Source organism: Propithecus coquereli, unplaced genomic scaffold, assembly GCF_000956105.1.
Source record: "Propithecus coquereli isolate 6110/MARCELLA unplaced genomic scaffold, Pcoq_1.0 Scaffold124, whole genome shotgun sequence".
NCBI classification, from domain to species: Eukaryota; Metazoa; Chordata; class Mammalia; order Primates; family Indriidae; genus Propithecus; species Propithecus coquereli.
Window position 1 is genome coordinate 2803568 of NW_012136525.1, and position 17317 is coordinate 2820884.

General features: G+C 44.6%; 1 protein-coding gene across 4 annotated transcripts in view; it reads left to right on the forward strand.

Annotated features, from left to right (window-relative positions):
* ZNF384 (zinc finger protein 384) overlaps window positions 1–16685 on the forward strand; it is a 20033-nt gene extending 3348 nt beyond the window's left edge. The window contains exons 2-10 of one of the 4 annotated variants that reach the window (XM_012637904.1): window positions 3983–4053; window positions 4355–4592; window positions 4828–4875; window positions 5082–5415; window positions 10407–10631; window positions 11320–11502; window positions 13051–13129; window positions 14586–14744; window positions 15320–16685. In XM_012637904.1, the coding sequence (XP_012493358.1) occupies window positions 3988–4053; window positions 4355–4592; window positions 4828–4875; window positions 5082–5415; window positions 10407–10631; window positions 11320–11502; window positions 13051–13129; window positions 14586–14744; window positions 15320–15727 (1740 nt within the window). In that variant the 5' untranslated portion in view covers window positions 3983–3987 and the 3' untranslated portion in view covers window positions 15728–16685. The remainder of the gene's footprint in view (window positions 1–3982; window positions 4054–4354; window positions 4593–4827; window positions 4876–5081; window positions 5416–10406; window positions 10632–11319; window positions 11503–13050; window positions 13130–14585; window positions 14745–15319) is intronic. The other 3 variants (XM_012637906.1, XM_012637905.1, XM_012637908.1) reach the window with 3 other exon arrangements.
* Window positions 16686–17317: the final 632 nt, after the last annotated feature.

Consider the following 17317-nt stretch of genomic DNA (forward strand, 5'->3'; position numbering starts at 1 on the left):
ATCTGCCTGTCTTCTCTCCATCTATTATGTTTTTTGTTTTCTGCTCTTTAGGGCTGTAATAGAAGTCTTCCTCTTCTTTCCCAGTCTAGGGGAATTCAAGTCTTTTTTTTTTTTTTTCTTTTCTTTTCTTTTCTTTTAAATGTATTGTCATAATCACCAAAGCTGGCACTCTCTATGTAGAGATGAGTTTTCCCTATAATAGTAATGGGCTTTTTCGGGGTCAATAGAATGTTGGTATGTGCTTGCTTGGATGTTGGGATGGTTTGGTGAAATTTCCTCCATGAAAGATGCAGTGGTGAACGGACAGTAAACAGGTATTTGAGTGATCTGGCACCAGAGCACCTTGTTACACAACTCCAGGGGGCGCCATTTACAAAGTCAGCCTCATTAGTAGAACAGTGGCAGAGCATTTCTCAGGTGCATTTTGGAGGTAAATGTTGCCTTATAGTTGGATGAGCAGTGCTCTCCATGTGCCCCTTTTTGGGCTGACCTATTTGTCAGAAGCCTGTAAGACACAAATATTGTCTTGACCCAGGACCAGCTGTGGTTCTGACCTTCAGCTTCTCTTAAGAACCAAAGCAGAGCAATAGACTGGGTATCCAGGTAAGTGGAGGGGACTTTTATTTATTTTCCCTTGGAAATTCTGGCCTCTTTACTCAGACTCCATCATTCTAAAATCAGTTATTTTGGTAGCCAAGTGAGGTTTCACAGGATGAGAACAGAATATGACCTGAACTGCATGTCATTTTGTTGTTTTCAAAAACTTCATATTGAAAACATTTATTGAGAACTACCTGAAAAATGTGTAGTTCATTCCTGGAATTATTTGAATTTTAATTTCTGGATTAAGCCACAACATCAGAGAGTGTGTACTTCAGTTATATGGTTTTGGTCCTTTGTAGAACCTCTTTCCTTAATTTGCTCTTTGGTGCCTGGGTTCAGATCCTTGCTCTGCTATTTACTGTTTGACTCTGTGTCTGTAATTTTCTCATTTGAAAATCGGGGTTACAGTGCCTATCATAGAATTGTTGTGGGGAGTAAATGATACAAGAGTTGCAAAGTGCTTACAACACTGCCTTGAACACAGTCACACTTAATGAATGTTAATGGTGATGATGGTGATATTGTCCATAGCATTTTTTTTAAGACAGGGTCTCGCTCTGTTGCCCAGGCTAGAGTGCAATGATGTGATCATAGCTCACTGCAACCTCAAACTCCTGGGCTCAATCAATCCTCCTCCCTCTGTCTCCTGAGTAGCTGGGACTACAAGCACACACTACCACATTTGCTAATTTTTCTATTTTTTGTAGAGATGGGGTCTCACTATGTTGCTTAGGCTGGTCTTGACCTCCTGGCCTCAAGTGATCTTTCTGTCTTGGCCTCCCAAAGTGCTGGAATTATAGACATGAGCCACTGCACCCAGCCCCATCACATCATTTTGTATGCCCTCTTTTTAAAAACTTACAGGAATACCCTCAAACTCTGCTTCACCTGAGCCACTTGTAGGACAATATGAATGGATGTAATCTTTTTGTGGGGAGGCAGGGACCTTTTTCACAGAAATCCTGTATGAGGACATTCTAATTTTCAGACTCTCAGTTCCTCCCTTCTAAGTTTTCACATCCATAATGCATTTACTTCCTTAATTCTTTAGGAGGAAATTATATATTAGACCTTCCTTTCTTTTACTTTCATACCTAATACTCTACTGCATTCCCACTGTCCATCACCACTCTTATCTCTTGTCTATTTCATTTCTCTCAGGTAGAAGTTTAGACAGATAAGGGTTGTGAGTTAAGGTTTGAGTCTCTAGCATGGTTTTCAAAATCTGTATGTATAGAGCCCACTGTTGTTAAATCAATAAAAAAAAAAATGGTTTTTGGGGGAAGGGGCCCATGTTAGTTGTAAGATACAAATGAAGAAAATGTGATCATTGCCTCCCAAAAAGCTTGGCAAGGTTGGATCTCCTTAAACTGTGATCTGATTGTTTCTTGATTCTGTTGCCTGAGGATGACCTGAGACTACTTTATAAAGCTAGGACTGGAAGGACCAAGTTAGCACCTATGTCAGAGACTGGTTAGTTTGACTGTGTTTTAGAACTCAGAGAACAGAATTTGCCTGTGCTTGGTCCTTAGTCATTTAATAGCCTTATTTGTGTGAAGCTGTTGTAGTCACAGATCTGGTGCATTCTACTCTTTTGCTACTTATTGAGAAAAAGTAGGCTGAAATTTAGTTCTTCCCTTTATAGGTTTTATGAAAATTGAGGGTGCTATTTAGTAGAGCAAAAAGTGTGATGAGCCTTCTAGAGAAGGATAAGGAACAGACATACGTTTAGAGCAATTTTCAATTTTGATTCCTTTATTGAAGGTCTTTCCTAATTTCCTTAGTCACTACCTGAAACCCAGTTTCTGTGCCCAGCCTACCCTCTAGCTCTTCGTGTCTCTGATATCTGTCTCCAGCATATCCTCAGTGGGTCTGAGTTGGCTCTGTGTCACAGGTCTTCCCCACCTGAAGCTTGGTTGCTCTTGTCTCAGAGTAGCAGCATGGTAGTTATGTTATTTCCTGCTATTCCTCATTTTCCCATTGCAGCAGTCTTATACTCTCTCCTCACTTGGCCTTCTGCGGGGCTGGATCTTTCCTAGTTCAGGATTCTGGGAAGCAACTCTTGACCAACGTACTGCCAGTTAAACCTTGCTATGAGAAGTGATCAGAGTGTGACAGTCAGTGGTGGGATACCTGCACTCTGTACCCATGTATGTCATGACAATGTGATTCTGAGAGATTGCTTTTCTTCTTATTCATTCCTCACTCACAAAGTTTTAAGCTTAATTATCATCCAGAAGAACTGGAACTCTTGGAAGCACAGTGTTTGAGAAATACAAAGCAAGAGTCTAGTACTGTGTACGTGTTCTGGTCTGCCATTGTCCCTGTTCTGAATCCCTGTGGAAATCTAGCCTACTATTGTAGGTACCAGAACTCTTTTTTCATTTGTTTGTTGAAACACAATCTTGCTCTGTTGCCTGAGCTGGAGTACAGTGGCATCATCACAGCTCACTGCAGCTTCAAACTCCTGGCTCTAGCGATCCTGCTCCCTCAACCTCCAGAGTAGCTGGCGCTACTGGCATGAGCCATGATGCCCAGCTTATTTTTCTCTTTTTTGTAGAGATGGGATCTCACTCTTGCTCAGGCTGGTCTCCAACTCCTGGCCTCAAGTGATCTGTCCACCTCAGCCTTCCAAAGTGCTAGGATTACAGATGTGACAGAACTCTTTTTCAAACTGGTAATTCCTTGTTCTCACTGCTCAGCGCAGTGTGTGTGGTACCCCATTCAGCACCATGGATATTCTTAGACCTTGGTGGGATCAGTGGGGCATGGTCCCCAGATATCAGCTGGTACTCAAAAAAAAAAAAATCTAGATTTTGATTCCTACTGATTTCATTTTTTAAATTACCTTAGGTGTTTCGTATTCTGGGCTGGAACCATTTCAAGCTGCATAGAACTGTAGATACGTTGATTGGAACTCTTGAAAGTTTTTCAAGGAAGATGGATTTGAAGGATGAGGGAAAAGAGGACCAGTGATAGGTACCCTGGCTATTTTCAAGCCTGTCAGTGATATGCTTTGTGTGACCTTGGACACACGCCTTCCCCTCTCATGACCTCAGTTTCTCTACTTGTCAATAAAGAAAAGTAATACCGATTCTTTTTCTTTGGGGCATGGAAAACATTCTGTGGGTAAATGAGATTATGTACAAGTTCTTTCACAAGCATTGCGTAGGCTAGCCTGTGTTGACTAGGGATACACAGTGCTACATGGCTCTGAACAAGAGGGCTAACATGCTGGACACTAAGGTCTTGCCTGCCAGTTCCCAGCCATGTGACCAGGTGCCAAAGAGGAGACAAGGAAGCACTCAACTCACCTTCTCCATTGCTAAGCTTTTTCAGATTTATTCCTGAGCGTGATGTGGTCTCATTCTTTCTTCAGGTAGAATGGAAGAATCTCACTTCAATTCTAACCCGTACTTCTGGCCTTCTATCCCCACAGTCTCAGGACAGGTAGGTCGTGTTCCTTTTTTGCTGTCCCTCATTGTTTACTTTTTTCAACTCTGAGTAATAAGTGCTATTACTGAGTAGTAAATTCTATTACTGTGGAAACTGAAGCAAGAGAAACCACATGATGTTTCACTGGGTCCCCTATCACTGAGAATTATATAGTGTTTCTGTCTTGGCTTCTCTCTGAAAGCCCAAAGTTGATCTCCATAGAGAAAGTCAGACACTGAAAATTGCTTAGGAACTGAAAGAATCAAACTCTCTCAATCTGAAGAGGGCACTCCCCTTCCGCTTCCGTTTGTTGTAGATTGAGAATACAATGTTCATCAACAAGATGAAGGATCAGCTGTTGCCAGAGAAGGGCTGTGGGCTGGCGCCACCTCACTACCCCACCTTGCTGACAGTGCCTGCCTCAGTGTCCCTGCCCTCAGGCATCAGTATGGACACAGAATCCAAATCAGACCAGCTGACCCCACACAGCCAGGCTTCCGTCACCCAGAATATCACGGTGGTCCCTGTGCCATCAACAGGACTGATGACTGCTGGTGAGCAACTCTGCACTTCCCCAATCTGAGGTGTTGATCTTCCATGATCAGTACCCCAGGCTGGAGGGTTTCAAGAACATGGGGAGTGGGTTATGTGTTTGATTACTCAATCAAATTTTTATTAAGTGCTTACTGTGTGCCTAGCAATGTGCTAGGCATTGTGGGGGATACAAAGAAGTAGAAGATGCGGTCCCTGCCTTTGAGGAGGTGACATTCTTTCCTTCTCTGAATCAAGGAGTCTCCTGTTCTCAGAGGTGGAGAAGAGAAGGGAGTCAATCAAGGGGTAAATCTCACTGTTACCAGGGGGGTGGGGACAGGGGTTAGGAGACCATTATTTTTTTATAGGGTTTGGGGTTTCCTGTATATTCCGGGTTGGGGGTTGGTGGTGAGGGGTTAATTAGATGATCTGGGTGGGGTGGAATGAAATGAAATAGGATTAGGATCAGGACTGAACAACATGACACCATCTCCTTTTTCTCCCAATCCTAGGTCCAGGTTTGGTAATCACGTCCCCCTCAGGCTCTCTTGTGACCACAGCCTCATCAGCTCAGACCTTCCCCATTTCGGCTCCCATGATTGTCTCAGCTCTTCCCCCTGGCTCACAAGCCCTGCAGGTGGTCCCTGACCTCTCCAAGAAGGTAGCATCGACCCTAACAGAGGAAGGAGGCGGAGGTGGTGGTGGAGGTGGCAGTGTGGCTCCTAAACCCCCGCGGGGTCGAAAGAAGAAGCGGATGCTGGAGTCAGGGCTGCCTGAGATGAATGATCCGTATGTCCTCTCCCCTGAGGATGACGATGACCATCAAAAAGACAGCAAGACCTACAGGTAAGACTCAGAGCCAGGGGCAGGATGGGGTGAGGATCACTGTCTCGGCTCCCCTGCCCTCTTGGTATCCTGCCCCAGTCAGGCGCTATACTCTTGACAGCTTCCTACCTCAGAGGCGCTTGCATGTGAGGTCTTCTGTCATGGGGCAGCAAGGCAGAGCTGCTGGCCCTCCTCCAGTGCCTCTTCCCTCGGGATGCAGACCCACTGCACCCCTTCCTTTTTTTAACCCTAATTTTGGGGGTCATCAGCATTAACTTATTTTTGCATGACAGAGTAGAGTTTTTCTCTTATAATAAGGCTTTGGATTGGGTTTGAGACTCTGTCTGCAGCTCCTTTTTACTTTGTACATTTTCCATTCCTATTTTTCCAAGAAACCTTTCTGGTAAGCACCTAACCAAAGCTGTGTGCCATCCACCAGTTCTTGGGCCATATTTGAGCACTGAGCCTGCCTGACCCTGCATGGTTGGGATGATGGGAGGGGCCTACGTAAGAAGGTGGGAGGAATAGGACACCTCCTCCTTTGGAATATATGCTTACAGAATGACTGCTCACTTTCTAATTCATGAAAGTCATTTTGATCCTCCACTTCCTCTCAGTTGCCCATTACCAAAAAGCATTATGTGCATATTTGCATGTGATACTGTACAAAAATAATTAGCATAAATAAACTCCTTGCCCTTTCAGAGTTGAACATCTTTTAATCCCCTTGAAAGCTGTCAAGTGCCCTAGGGGGTTTGGGGAGTTTGGTCCCAGTGTACAGAGTGGGATAACCACTCACAGCTTTATTGCAGACAGGGGCAGATGTGCATGGCTGGGAGACTGGGTCTGTCCTTAGTGTACCGAGATGGGCAATGTTGTTCCCATTTTAGGAGCGAAGGGAACTGCGGCACAGGAAATGGACAGAGCCTTGGGCTCATGGATTCAGTTCCCGGCTCCACCACGAACTTGCTGTGTGACCCTGGGCAAGTCCTTTTCCCCTCTCTGGGCCTCAGTTTCCTCATCTGTAAAATGGGGAGAATTCTGTTTATGCCTCCCATTTGTTGGGAGTATATATCAGATAAAGATTTGAAATGTTGAGAACCTGAAAAGAAAGATAAGAAATAGTCATGAGTTAGCATTTATTTGTATTTGTGTTGTACATTTCTGTTGTGGAAAGTAGCCATGAGTGTTTAGACCCTTTATAAGTGAAAATGAGGAGAGTGTTGCTATGCAGAAAGTGTTGAGCACTGCACAATTCCAGCTCATAATCTGAAAGTTCATTGGAGCTTTATTATTACAGGTGTATCCCACTTTATACAATAAAAGTGTTCCTGGAAAATGTTTACATCATATCATATTATAAAGGTATCTGACAAGTTTGATTCATTTAAAGATATTCTTTTATATATCATTTCATAAAATGAAAATCCCTTTAAAATTGATTTTGTGGAAATCTGGATTTTTGTATGTTTGTTTAAAGTGAGGTCATTGTGACATGGAGATACATCTATATAAGAGATACATCTATATAAAATTCATTGCTGTCGTAGTAGGAGTATCCTCTGTCACCCTGTGGAGCCCTTCTGGTGGGTCAGGGTCCTCTCAGGGTCCTCTCATTCTGCCAAGTTTCTGTACTTGTTTGTGTTTTGGACCCACATTAAAGCTTATCTCTGGACTTCCCAAACTGTGTATATTAAAAGAAATGCAAATATACATGTGGAAGAAAGCCCGGTAGGACCTGGCACACGCTCAGTGTTTTTGGAATTCTTGAAAGACCCCTTACCCAGGTAACTAAAGAGAACTCTGAAATTTAAGGGTGATTAGTTGTATTCTAGGTGAACAGAATTTCTTCAGAAACTCAGAACTCTGAAGTTCCAAAGGAATCTTTTTAGTCACAGTGAATCCCTATTTTGATGTGTGTGTGGGTCAGCCATATCCATTCCAGTGGGCAATAGGATTTGAACTGGGTATTCGGGGAATTGGGTTCTGTTATTCTGAGCAAATCAACTTATCTCTTAACTCTTTGTTCTCATCTATAAAATGGGATGACCAGTCACACCCTCACCTACTTGTGGAAATGGTTTGAGGGAAAATCAGAGTATTTGAAATTGTTTTGAACATCTTAGGAAAAAAATGGGATGATAATTCAAAGTGGTCATTGTAATCAAGGCTGTTGCATTGCACACTTCCAAGGGGTACCATTCTCATTGTGTTGGATGTGAGTGGTGCCCCCTGGAGTAATGCATCTGTAATAAGGGGTGTTGATTTTTCTGTCCCCTACTAACTGCCCACTGCCACAATTCCCTTAAATTAAATTTCTTCCCCACCACCCAACATCTTACATTAGAGGACTTTACTCTTACTTGGCTTCATAGGATTTTCAGGTTGGAAGTACTTTAATGGTCACCTAGGTCAGTCCCTTCACCTGGCAGGTGACTGTCCATCCTCTGCTCGAATACCTCCAGTGTCAGGAATTTTAAAGTAGGTTAGCATTATGGGTTTATAGTGAATAACTGCCCCTTAGCAAATTACTTTCCGAGCTTTTGTGTTCCTTCCTATAAAACAGGGATAATACTTGCCAGGTTGTTGTGAGAAGTAGAAAAAAATGTGTTTAAAGTGCCTAACCAAGAGCCTGGCACTATCAGGCACAACAACAAATGGCAACTGTTATTATTATTATTATTATTATTATTATACTGTCTTTTTGTGTGTGTTAGGGTCTCGCTATATTGCCCAAGCTGGTCTCTAACGCCTAGCCTGTGTTGCCCAGGCTGATCTCTAACTCCTGGCCTCAAGTGATCCTCCCGCCTTGGCCTCCCAAAGTGCTGGGATTATAGGCATGAGCCATTATTATACCCATCATTATTATACTGTCTTCTGAGACAGCTCATTCTATTGCCAGCCACTATTAATGGATTTAAGTTTTGTATATTCTTATCTAATTGGAAACATTGACGAAGAGGATTATTTTCTTTTTTATAACTAACTTTCATGTTAAGGGCACAGTTGTGTGTTGAACACTCTCACACACAAACTAATGATATTTTATTTTTGTTAAACATGTTGTTCTACCAATCTGAGAAATTTTAGCAATCGAGAGATTAGTTTGCAACTTAATACAGTTTTTCCTTAGAGTGACAGTGTGTCCAGTTTGTAACCTCAATCTTAGTGAAACGTTCAGTAGCATGAACTCATCCATTAGCACTGAGGCTGTTAATATTAATACAGTTTTACTACTAGATAACACTTGACTTACCTTTGACTGTCCTGGGTGTTTGCTGGCCTTTCTAGGGGCAAAAATTCATCTCTCCATTTTACAGACCAGAAAATTGAGGTCTAGATTAATGAGCAGGCCTATAACTGAACTCTGAGTAGAGCGCGGTGTCCACACTCCCATTGGCTGTGTCCTTTTGATTATGCTAACTATAAACAGAACTTCCCTTCTCTTGTGCAGTGATTAGGTATCTCAGATAACATCCAGGGATGGTTAACTTCAGAGTTACCAAGTGACTAGAGAAATGGAAATTATTAATGATTGGAATTTTAGTAAAAGCATTAATATAGGGACCATACCCCAACTAACAATGATACTGTTTTCTCTGAGGAACTCAGTGTTCTTTTTAGTCTTTATCTCAAGTTATTCTCTAAAAAATTCTCCCAAGATGAAAAAAGTATGGAAACAATCACCCCACATCATACTAAGCCCCTCTTACAAAGATAAGTTAGGGAGAACCCAAAGAAGAGGGACCTTCCCTAGTATCCTGGCTTCCAGCCCATTGCCCTTCCTACTAGCTCACATCGTGCACTGGTGAGTTGTTTATGAAAATGGCAGGGTTCCAGCTCAGATTCAGGTAGCTTTTACCCGATAAAGTCCGAATAGTTGTGGCTTAACTTGCACAGAGGCTTCCTTCTTTGATATGTAGAACAGTGTCCGAGCGGGAAGGATTTCCATTACCAACTCAGGTGATGAAAGTACATTCAAATGCTATAGATGCCAACCCAGAGTGCTGACATCGGCTCCATGTGCTAGGAGAGCGGAAAGGTTTAGTGTGGAAGATAGGTGTTTTGCAAACCTTTTTCTCTCAAATACTTGAGGGATACAACCCACCACCAACAGTTACCTTGGCTCATTGCAAAAGTGGTTCTCATTTGATTGCCAAGGAGTGGGGGGGGGGTGCGGAAAAGCCCCTCCAAGTAATTGTGGTACTTCCCCACTCCCATCCCTCTGGGAATTACTGCCAAAAAGGAAGTAGGCACTAGTCCGATGGTAGTGGGTTGTCAGAACTTATTAACATTAGTGTCACTAAAGCTGACACATAACCCCCCACTGCTAAGTTTGATCGGCTAATAAAAAACAAAAACAAAAAGGTCGTAGGGGAAAATCTGAGGAAGAAAATTATCCGTGGAGACAGGAGAGAAACCAGTCAGTTCCTCACTGTCAGTGAAGTCTCATCTGTATTTACAGCTGCTCGCCATTGCTCCCATCACTGCCTGGGCTCTGCCTCTTGCCCCTGTCCCCCAACAGTCCATGGAAAATTTGTCTTCCATGAAACCTGTCCCTGGTGCCAAAAAGGTTGGGGACCACCGTTCTACAGGGCTTGAGAAATGCCAACGGATGTACTTTATATTTGGAAAAATTAGGGAAAGGAGTTCCTTGACAGTTTGAAATCAAGTCAGAGGCAGAAGGAAAACAAAAATTAAACGATATTCCTGGCCCAGTGAAAATCACATCTGCCCAGAGCCCACAAAATTTTCCTTCCATATCTGGTTGAATTCCTGTTTTTGCACACTTAGGAAGTCCAGTCATTCAGCAAACATTTATTGAATATTTATAATGTGCTGGGCATTGTGGTAGAAGTTTAGGATATAAAGATGAATAAAATAGAGCTCCTGCTCTCAAGTTGGAATAGGAGAGAGATCAGATGGGTGGGCTTCTCTTAGAAGTAGAAGGGCGCGTTCAGCCATGCCTTCTTGGTGGGAAAGGTTCTAACCGCTGCCCTCACTTGGCCCAGGTGCCGGATGTGCTCACTGACATTCTACTCAAAGTCGGAGATGCAGATCCACTCCAAGTCACACACCGAGACCAAGCCCCACAAGTGCCCACATTGTTCCAAGACCTTCGCCAACAGCTCCTACCTGGCCCAGCACATCCGTATACACTCAGGGGCTAAGCCCTACAGTTGTAACTTCTGTGAGAAATCCTTCCGCCAGCTCTCCCACCTTCAGCAGCACACCCGGTAAGGCTGCTCTCAGTTTCCCCCAACTACCTGGCCGCGAACCCCAAGGCCACGTTGCTTGCACCTACTCCTCTCTCCACATGTATTGTTTTTTCCCTTTCACCTTTGTGCTTTGATAGCCTCAATTCTCTGCTGTTATTGTATGTGGAAATTAATTGTATATCCTAGCGATTGGGAGGGCCTCAGAAACTGTGGTCTTCAATCCCAAAGTTTGGAACAATTCTTGTGGTTTCTCTCTGTGTCTGTGTTTGGAAATCTTCTGCAGAGCAGGCCCTGCTTTTACTATATGCTTCAGTTCAGAGCCAAGGTGTGCTTTCAACTTCAGGTCCATGGGGAACAGGCGGTATTGGTCTTTGTTCAAATTACTATTTGGAAGCAGGGTATCTGTGGTGAGTGCATAACCTTAGGAAAAAGCAGAGGGTTGACGAGACTGACTAAGGTCACCAGGAGCCATGGGTTGCAGCTCTTCATCATCTCACTGCCATTCTAGCCACCGACTTACGATCAACAACAACCTAGATCTGGGTATCCTCTTCATTAGCCTATCCAGGCTGGAGTGTGTTTGGGAGGAGGGAGGAGGGGGTGCTCTCTCATCCGTCAAGCCAACATCATTTCACCCAGCAGAGAGCTGAGCCCCTGGTGTCGAACTGCTCCCTCCTCCCCCCTTCCCTCCTCTCCTCTCCGGCAGGATTCACTCCAAGATGCACACGGAGACCATCAAGCCCCACAAGTGCCCGCACTGCTCCAAGACCTTCGCCAACACCTCCTACCTGGCCCAGCACCTCCGTATCCACTCGGGGGCCAAGCCCTACAACTGTTCCTACTGCCAGAAGGCCTTCCGCCAGCTCTCCCACCTCCAGCAGCACACACGGTAAGGGAGAGTGGCGGGCTACTGACCCTGCCCCGCTGGCATGCCCTCCCCACCCCCGCCCCGGACACACAAAACAACCCGCATGCGGGGGGCGGGGGAGAGACCTGGCTGGAGGAGAACATGGCTGGAGGAGAACATGGCTGGAGGAGAACATGGCTGGCGTCTGGGAGAAAGAAGACCAAGCAACAACATTGGAGACACAAGTGGACGCTAAGAAAGCCTTTCTGGGGCAAGAGCTGCATCAGGGAGATAAAATGACTGATATTCCCTGATCCATGGGAGGCAGAGGTGTACTTGGAGTAGAGACAACTTTTCTTTCCCTCATTTCCCTCCCTGAAGATACCCATGCAAACATCTTGCAAGATTTTCTCCTTGATGCCAAACCAGAGGCATTTGATAAGAGAAGACCGTACCTCTAGCCCTTAGCTCACCGATTACGAGCAAGAGATATAATCAGACATTAGCTGGGCACCAGCCTGATGACACCCACAGCAACAAGCAACGCTCCAAGGGATGCCAGGAATGGAGAACAAAACAAAACGTACTAAATATTCACAGAGAACTAGCAAAGAAAATGAAACGCTCATACTTCATAAGGATGCCCACTGTTTATCCTGTGAATCTGGAGTGACTGGGAGGAAGTGAACCTGCCAACTAGAGGAGTGATCATCTCCTTCCTGTGGTATCTCAAGTTGGACTAGAGTTCAGACATGCTGGCATAGGCCATCTCACCCAGCTTGTGGATGTGATGTTCCCACCTTAAAGTGATCTGACATCTTGCTTTGAGAAGAGGAGGAGTCAGGCTTTCTTCACAAAGAAGAGACATGTCCTGTAATGTTCTCAGGATTTTATACCAGGGATCCAGAAAAGTACCTCGTCACAGAGATGGTTCTGAACTCCCTGATGAGGAGCAGGTGTCAGTGTACCCTCAAGTCCTTGGCCCATCTTAGCAGAGGGCCCTGTAGTGTTGCAGGAAGAGTTCAAATTGGTACTAGGCATTTCCTGCCATTAGGGGGCTGGACTGGGAAAAGCCCCTAGGAGTTTCTGTGCATTTCCATTAATAATCACTGCTACTCCCCACAATTAGTGTGACTGCTTTTCTGTGATACTATAACTTTCTCTGGAGGTAATACACAAGGCTGAGGGATAGTTTCTGGCTGTAGGGTGAGGCCAAGGAGGAAGTATGTTTTTCTTTTTCCTTGCCATTGTGTCTACTTTATGCTTTTGAATGTTGATTAGGATAGTTACTGTAGGAGCTGACTTGTATGCCAAATTGTGAACTGCCTGTGCCTTGGGTGCTGAGGCCTCAGTCCTTCCTCCCCAGCAGAGAGGAGGCTTAGCTTGAGCTGAGTGATGCACGCGGTGACTATATCATAAGGCATTACAACCTGATCCATGTCAGAGAGGAACCAAGGCTGGTGCCTCCTGGAGGCCCATCTGATGTGCTTGCTTAGGAGGGCAGGATTGGCCTTGAAGTTTGTTAAGTAGCCAAACCCCAAGTGGCCTTGCTGATGTCCTTTCCCTTTCTTCTCTTCTAATCCCATGCAGAATCCACACTGGTGATAGACCATACAAATGTGCACACCCAGGCTGTGAGAAAGCCTTCACCCAACTCTCCAATCTGCAGGTAAATGTTCTACCCTCCACATAAGAATTTGAGTGTGAAACTTGGGATCAAGGTGCCATTTGACTAGTATAGTGATTATCAGACTTTTTCAGGACTCCTCTACACTCTTAAAAAAGGGGCCTGGCATGGTGGCTCACTCCTGTAATCCTAGCACTTTGGGAGGTAGAGGCAGGAGGCTTGCTTGAGGTCAGGAGTTCAAGACCAGCCTGAACAAGAGTGAGACCCCATCTCTACAAAAATAGAAAAATTAGCTGGGTGTGGTGGCACATGCCTATGGTCCCAGCTACATGGGAGGCTGAGGCAGGAGGATCACTTGAATCCAGGAGTTTGAGGTTGCTGTGAGCTATGATGATGATGCCACTGCACTCTGGGCAACAGAGTGAAACCCTGTCTCTAAGGTAAAAACATAAGATAAAAAATAATCAATCAATCAATCAATAAAAATAAATGATTAAAGAACCTGAAGAGTTTTTGTTTATATGGGTAGTGTCTATCTACATAGATATTATGGAACTGAGAAACTGAAAAACATTTAGTAATTTGTTTAGAAAGAACAACAAGAAACCCCTTGCATGTTAACATAAGTTACATATTCTAAACCCTTCGGAAAAAACTTAATGAAAGGAGTGTCATTGTATTATGTTTTTGCAAGCGTCTTAAATGTCTGGCTTAACAGAATAAGAGTAGACTCTCATTGCTGCATATGGTCTATTGCATTATCACATGTCATGTGCAATCATGAGAGGACGAGAGTGAAAAAGGCAAACACTGTCTTTTTTTCGTATGTTATATGTATTATATATTCTTACAGTAAGCTAGAGAAAAGAAAATGTAATTTAGAAAATCATAAGGAGAAAATATATTTACTATTCATTAAATGGAAGAGGATCATCTGCTGTCCTTAACAGCAGAGTTAGAATCCAGGCTGCTAGTTACAAGTAATCTCTTTTCATGTTGAATAGGCTGAGGAGGAGGAGGAAGAGGAGGGCTTGGTCTGTCTGTCTCAGGGGTGGCAGAGGCAGAAGAAAATCCATGTATAAGTGAACCCATGCAGTTCAAACCCATGGCAAACACTGTCTCATTTCAAAAGAGTTTTGACCTCATGGGACCCCTAAAAATGTCTTAATGTTTTCTAGAGATGCCCATGCCTTACTTTAAGAGTCACTGGACTATACTATCTGCCTGGAGATAGCAAAAAACAAAACAGAGCAAAAAAAACGCTGGACTAGTGAGACCATAAGAGGTCATTTTAATTTCAGGATCTTGGTATGCGCTGTGTGAGGTATACTTCCTCCCTTAGCTTCTAGCTTCTGAAGTTCCATTCGAAGCAACTTCTGTTGCCTTCAGGTGGAGAGAGAAGCTGGGAAACCTGGCACCTCAGGGCTTTCCATAACAGTCAAGGGGGCAGGTGGGCAGAGTACAATGCACTCATCCTGGTTTCTCCCAATTTGCTCAGTCCCACAGACGGCAACACAACAAAGATAAACCCTTCAAGTGCCACAACTGTCATCGGGCGTACACAGATGGAGCCTCACTAGAGGTGCACCTATCTACGCATACGGTGAAGCATGCCAAGGTGTACACCTGCACTATCTGCAGTCGGGCATATACGTCGGTGAGTGCTCAGTTTCTTCTCTTTCCTTCCCGGTAGTCCTGTAAGACTATAATCCACTTTACCCCATCTTTCTGAATAAAGATCTGTTGCAGTGAATACCCTGCCTCCCTAATTCCAACTCACGAGAACCAGTAAAGATTCAGAAATTAATTAGACCCATAGCTGAGAAATTTATGGTGCCTAAGCCCTATAGAGATTGATAAACGATGATTCTTCATTCTACTTAAACACAAAATAAAGCCACTTGAAATTTCGAGGGGAGCAAGATTGCAGTTAGGTGTTTTCCATTAGACTTCAGAAGAGATTGTAAAGTCCCACTCAGAGATCTTTGAGAAAAACGGCAGCTTATCCCTTTGCCTGTTGAATGTTCACAGTGACTTCTAAAGGTCCCCCTGTCCTTTCTACCCAGGAGTGAGCACTGAAAGTGCTACTTGATTTGTGCTTACTCCTGGCTCCAGGATATCTCTGTATAACATTGCTGTCCTTACAGTAGAGTTAGAACCCAGGCTGCTAGTTAAAAGTAATCTCTTTTCCTAACCTTTCTTCCTTCAACTTCTTTTTACCATCTCCCTCAGGAAACATACCTTATGAAACATATGCGCAAACACAACCCTCCTGATCTCCAGCAGCAAGTGCAGGCAGCAGCAGCAGCGGCAGCAGTGGCCCAGGCTCAAGCTCAAGCTCAGGCGCAGGCGCAGGCCCAGGCTCAGGCACAGGCCCAAGCCCAAGCCCAAGCCCAGGCCCAGGCCCAGGCCTCCCAGGCATCGCAGCAGCAACAGCAGCAGCAGCAGCAGCAGCAGCCACCACACTTCCAGTCTCCTGGGGCAGCCCCCCAGGGTGGAGGGGGTGGGGACAGCAACCCCAACCCTCCACCTCAGTGTTCCTTTGACCTGACCCCCTATAAGACGGCGGAGCATCATAAGGACATCTGCCTCACTGTCACCACCAGCACCATCCAGGTGGAGCACCTGGCCAGCTCTTAGAGATCCGTGCTGCCACCCACTGGGAAGAGGAGAAAGAAGTTCTGGTCCCTCCTTTCTCCAACTCTTGGTGGGAAAAGTCCTCTTCCTTGACAAGCCTTGGCTCCATTTCCGTGAGCCTCAGGCATGGATACCATCCTTCTCAACTCCTCTTCAAAGGAACCTCAGCCCTCCTGATTGGCAAAGGAATACTGAGCTGATGGTGTCATCCAGCAGCCTCCCCTCCCAAGCAGAGCTTTTAAAATCAGGGGTTGGTGCTCAAGGGAAGGATTTGCTATGACCTCATAGAAACTTGTCCAATGTGGACACTTACCCTATCCTTAACCTCCACATCCTCAAAGTTTGGGCTGATAGAAGACTAGAGGCTGGCCCTCCCAGATTACAGAAAAAGGGGGTCCTAAATGCAACCAGCCTTCTGTTCTGTTCTTGCCTGCAAAAGAACAGAGGTTTCTAATGTGCTCCAACCCCTGAGAGCCATTTTATTCTTCTACGTGGTCTCAATTCACTTCCTGCCTACTGCTGGTAGAAGATTTGGGTAGGGATTCGACCTCCTTTTATTTGTAAGGAGGCAAGGGCTGACATGTGGTCCCCAAGGGGCCAGAGATTCCCAAGGTGGTTAGTGTGGCTTAGAAGTGTGGGTTATGGTTTTCCTTGGAGCCTCTGTCCACCTTCTCTGCCAGCCAAGGTCCTATACTCTCAGCCTCCCAACCCAACCCCCAAGGAGCTGTGGGAGCTTTGTTCTCTATGAAACCCCAAAACAAGGGGTGTGACAGAGAAGAGAGAGTTCAGGGCAAACACCAGGACTGGACTTAGCTCCCTAGGTGCCACGGTCAGATGCCGGACACGGATTTATATATAAATATATATATAAATATATATATATATATACCCTCTCATCACGGCCATCTTTGTTGTAACCATTTCTGTGTTTATAAATGCATTATCTCTGAGAATTTTCATATTTGATGTTTTGTTTATTTTTGTCTTTTTTTCCTCTGCCCTGTCCTCTGGCCACGGCATTTTTATTTCTTTTTGTCTTTTTTTTTTAATCATGGCAGATTTCAGAGAAAAGGAAATTAAAAAAAAAAAATCAGGAAACCAGTTGTTATAAAGCAATTTAAAAATGAAAAAAAGAAAAATTATGTACAAACCAAGGGGTGTTTTTAGAACATTGTATAGAAATAAATTCATGTAAAAGGATGCGAGGCAGTGGAGCTACTGATGTGAGCGAGCATGGCGGAGACTATGGGGGAGATGTTCGAGGTCAGTGCTAAGGATTTACTCAGAGCGTGCGTGACAGATGAGTGCTTGTGCGATGAGCCTCCATGTGTGATTCCTTCACGTGAAGGGTACAATTCATTACCTAAGTGAAATCCTGGTTTATGAGGATTTCTACAAACATTGTCATGGGGCTTGCATTGCCTAAATACGTGAGAGCAAGGTTTCAGTTCTGTGGTAACAAAACGGCTAAGTTTCCTGTAGAAACAAATGGCAGCATGGCCTCTTGAAAGGAACTACACTCCTTCCTAAGCACCAGTGGAAGGGCCCTGTGCTAACTCTTCTGCAAGGTGTGTACGTTCACACATTCATTTT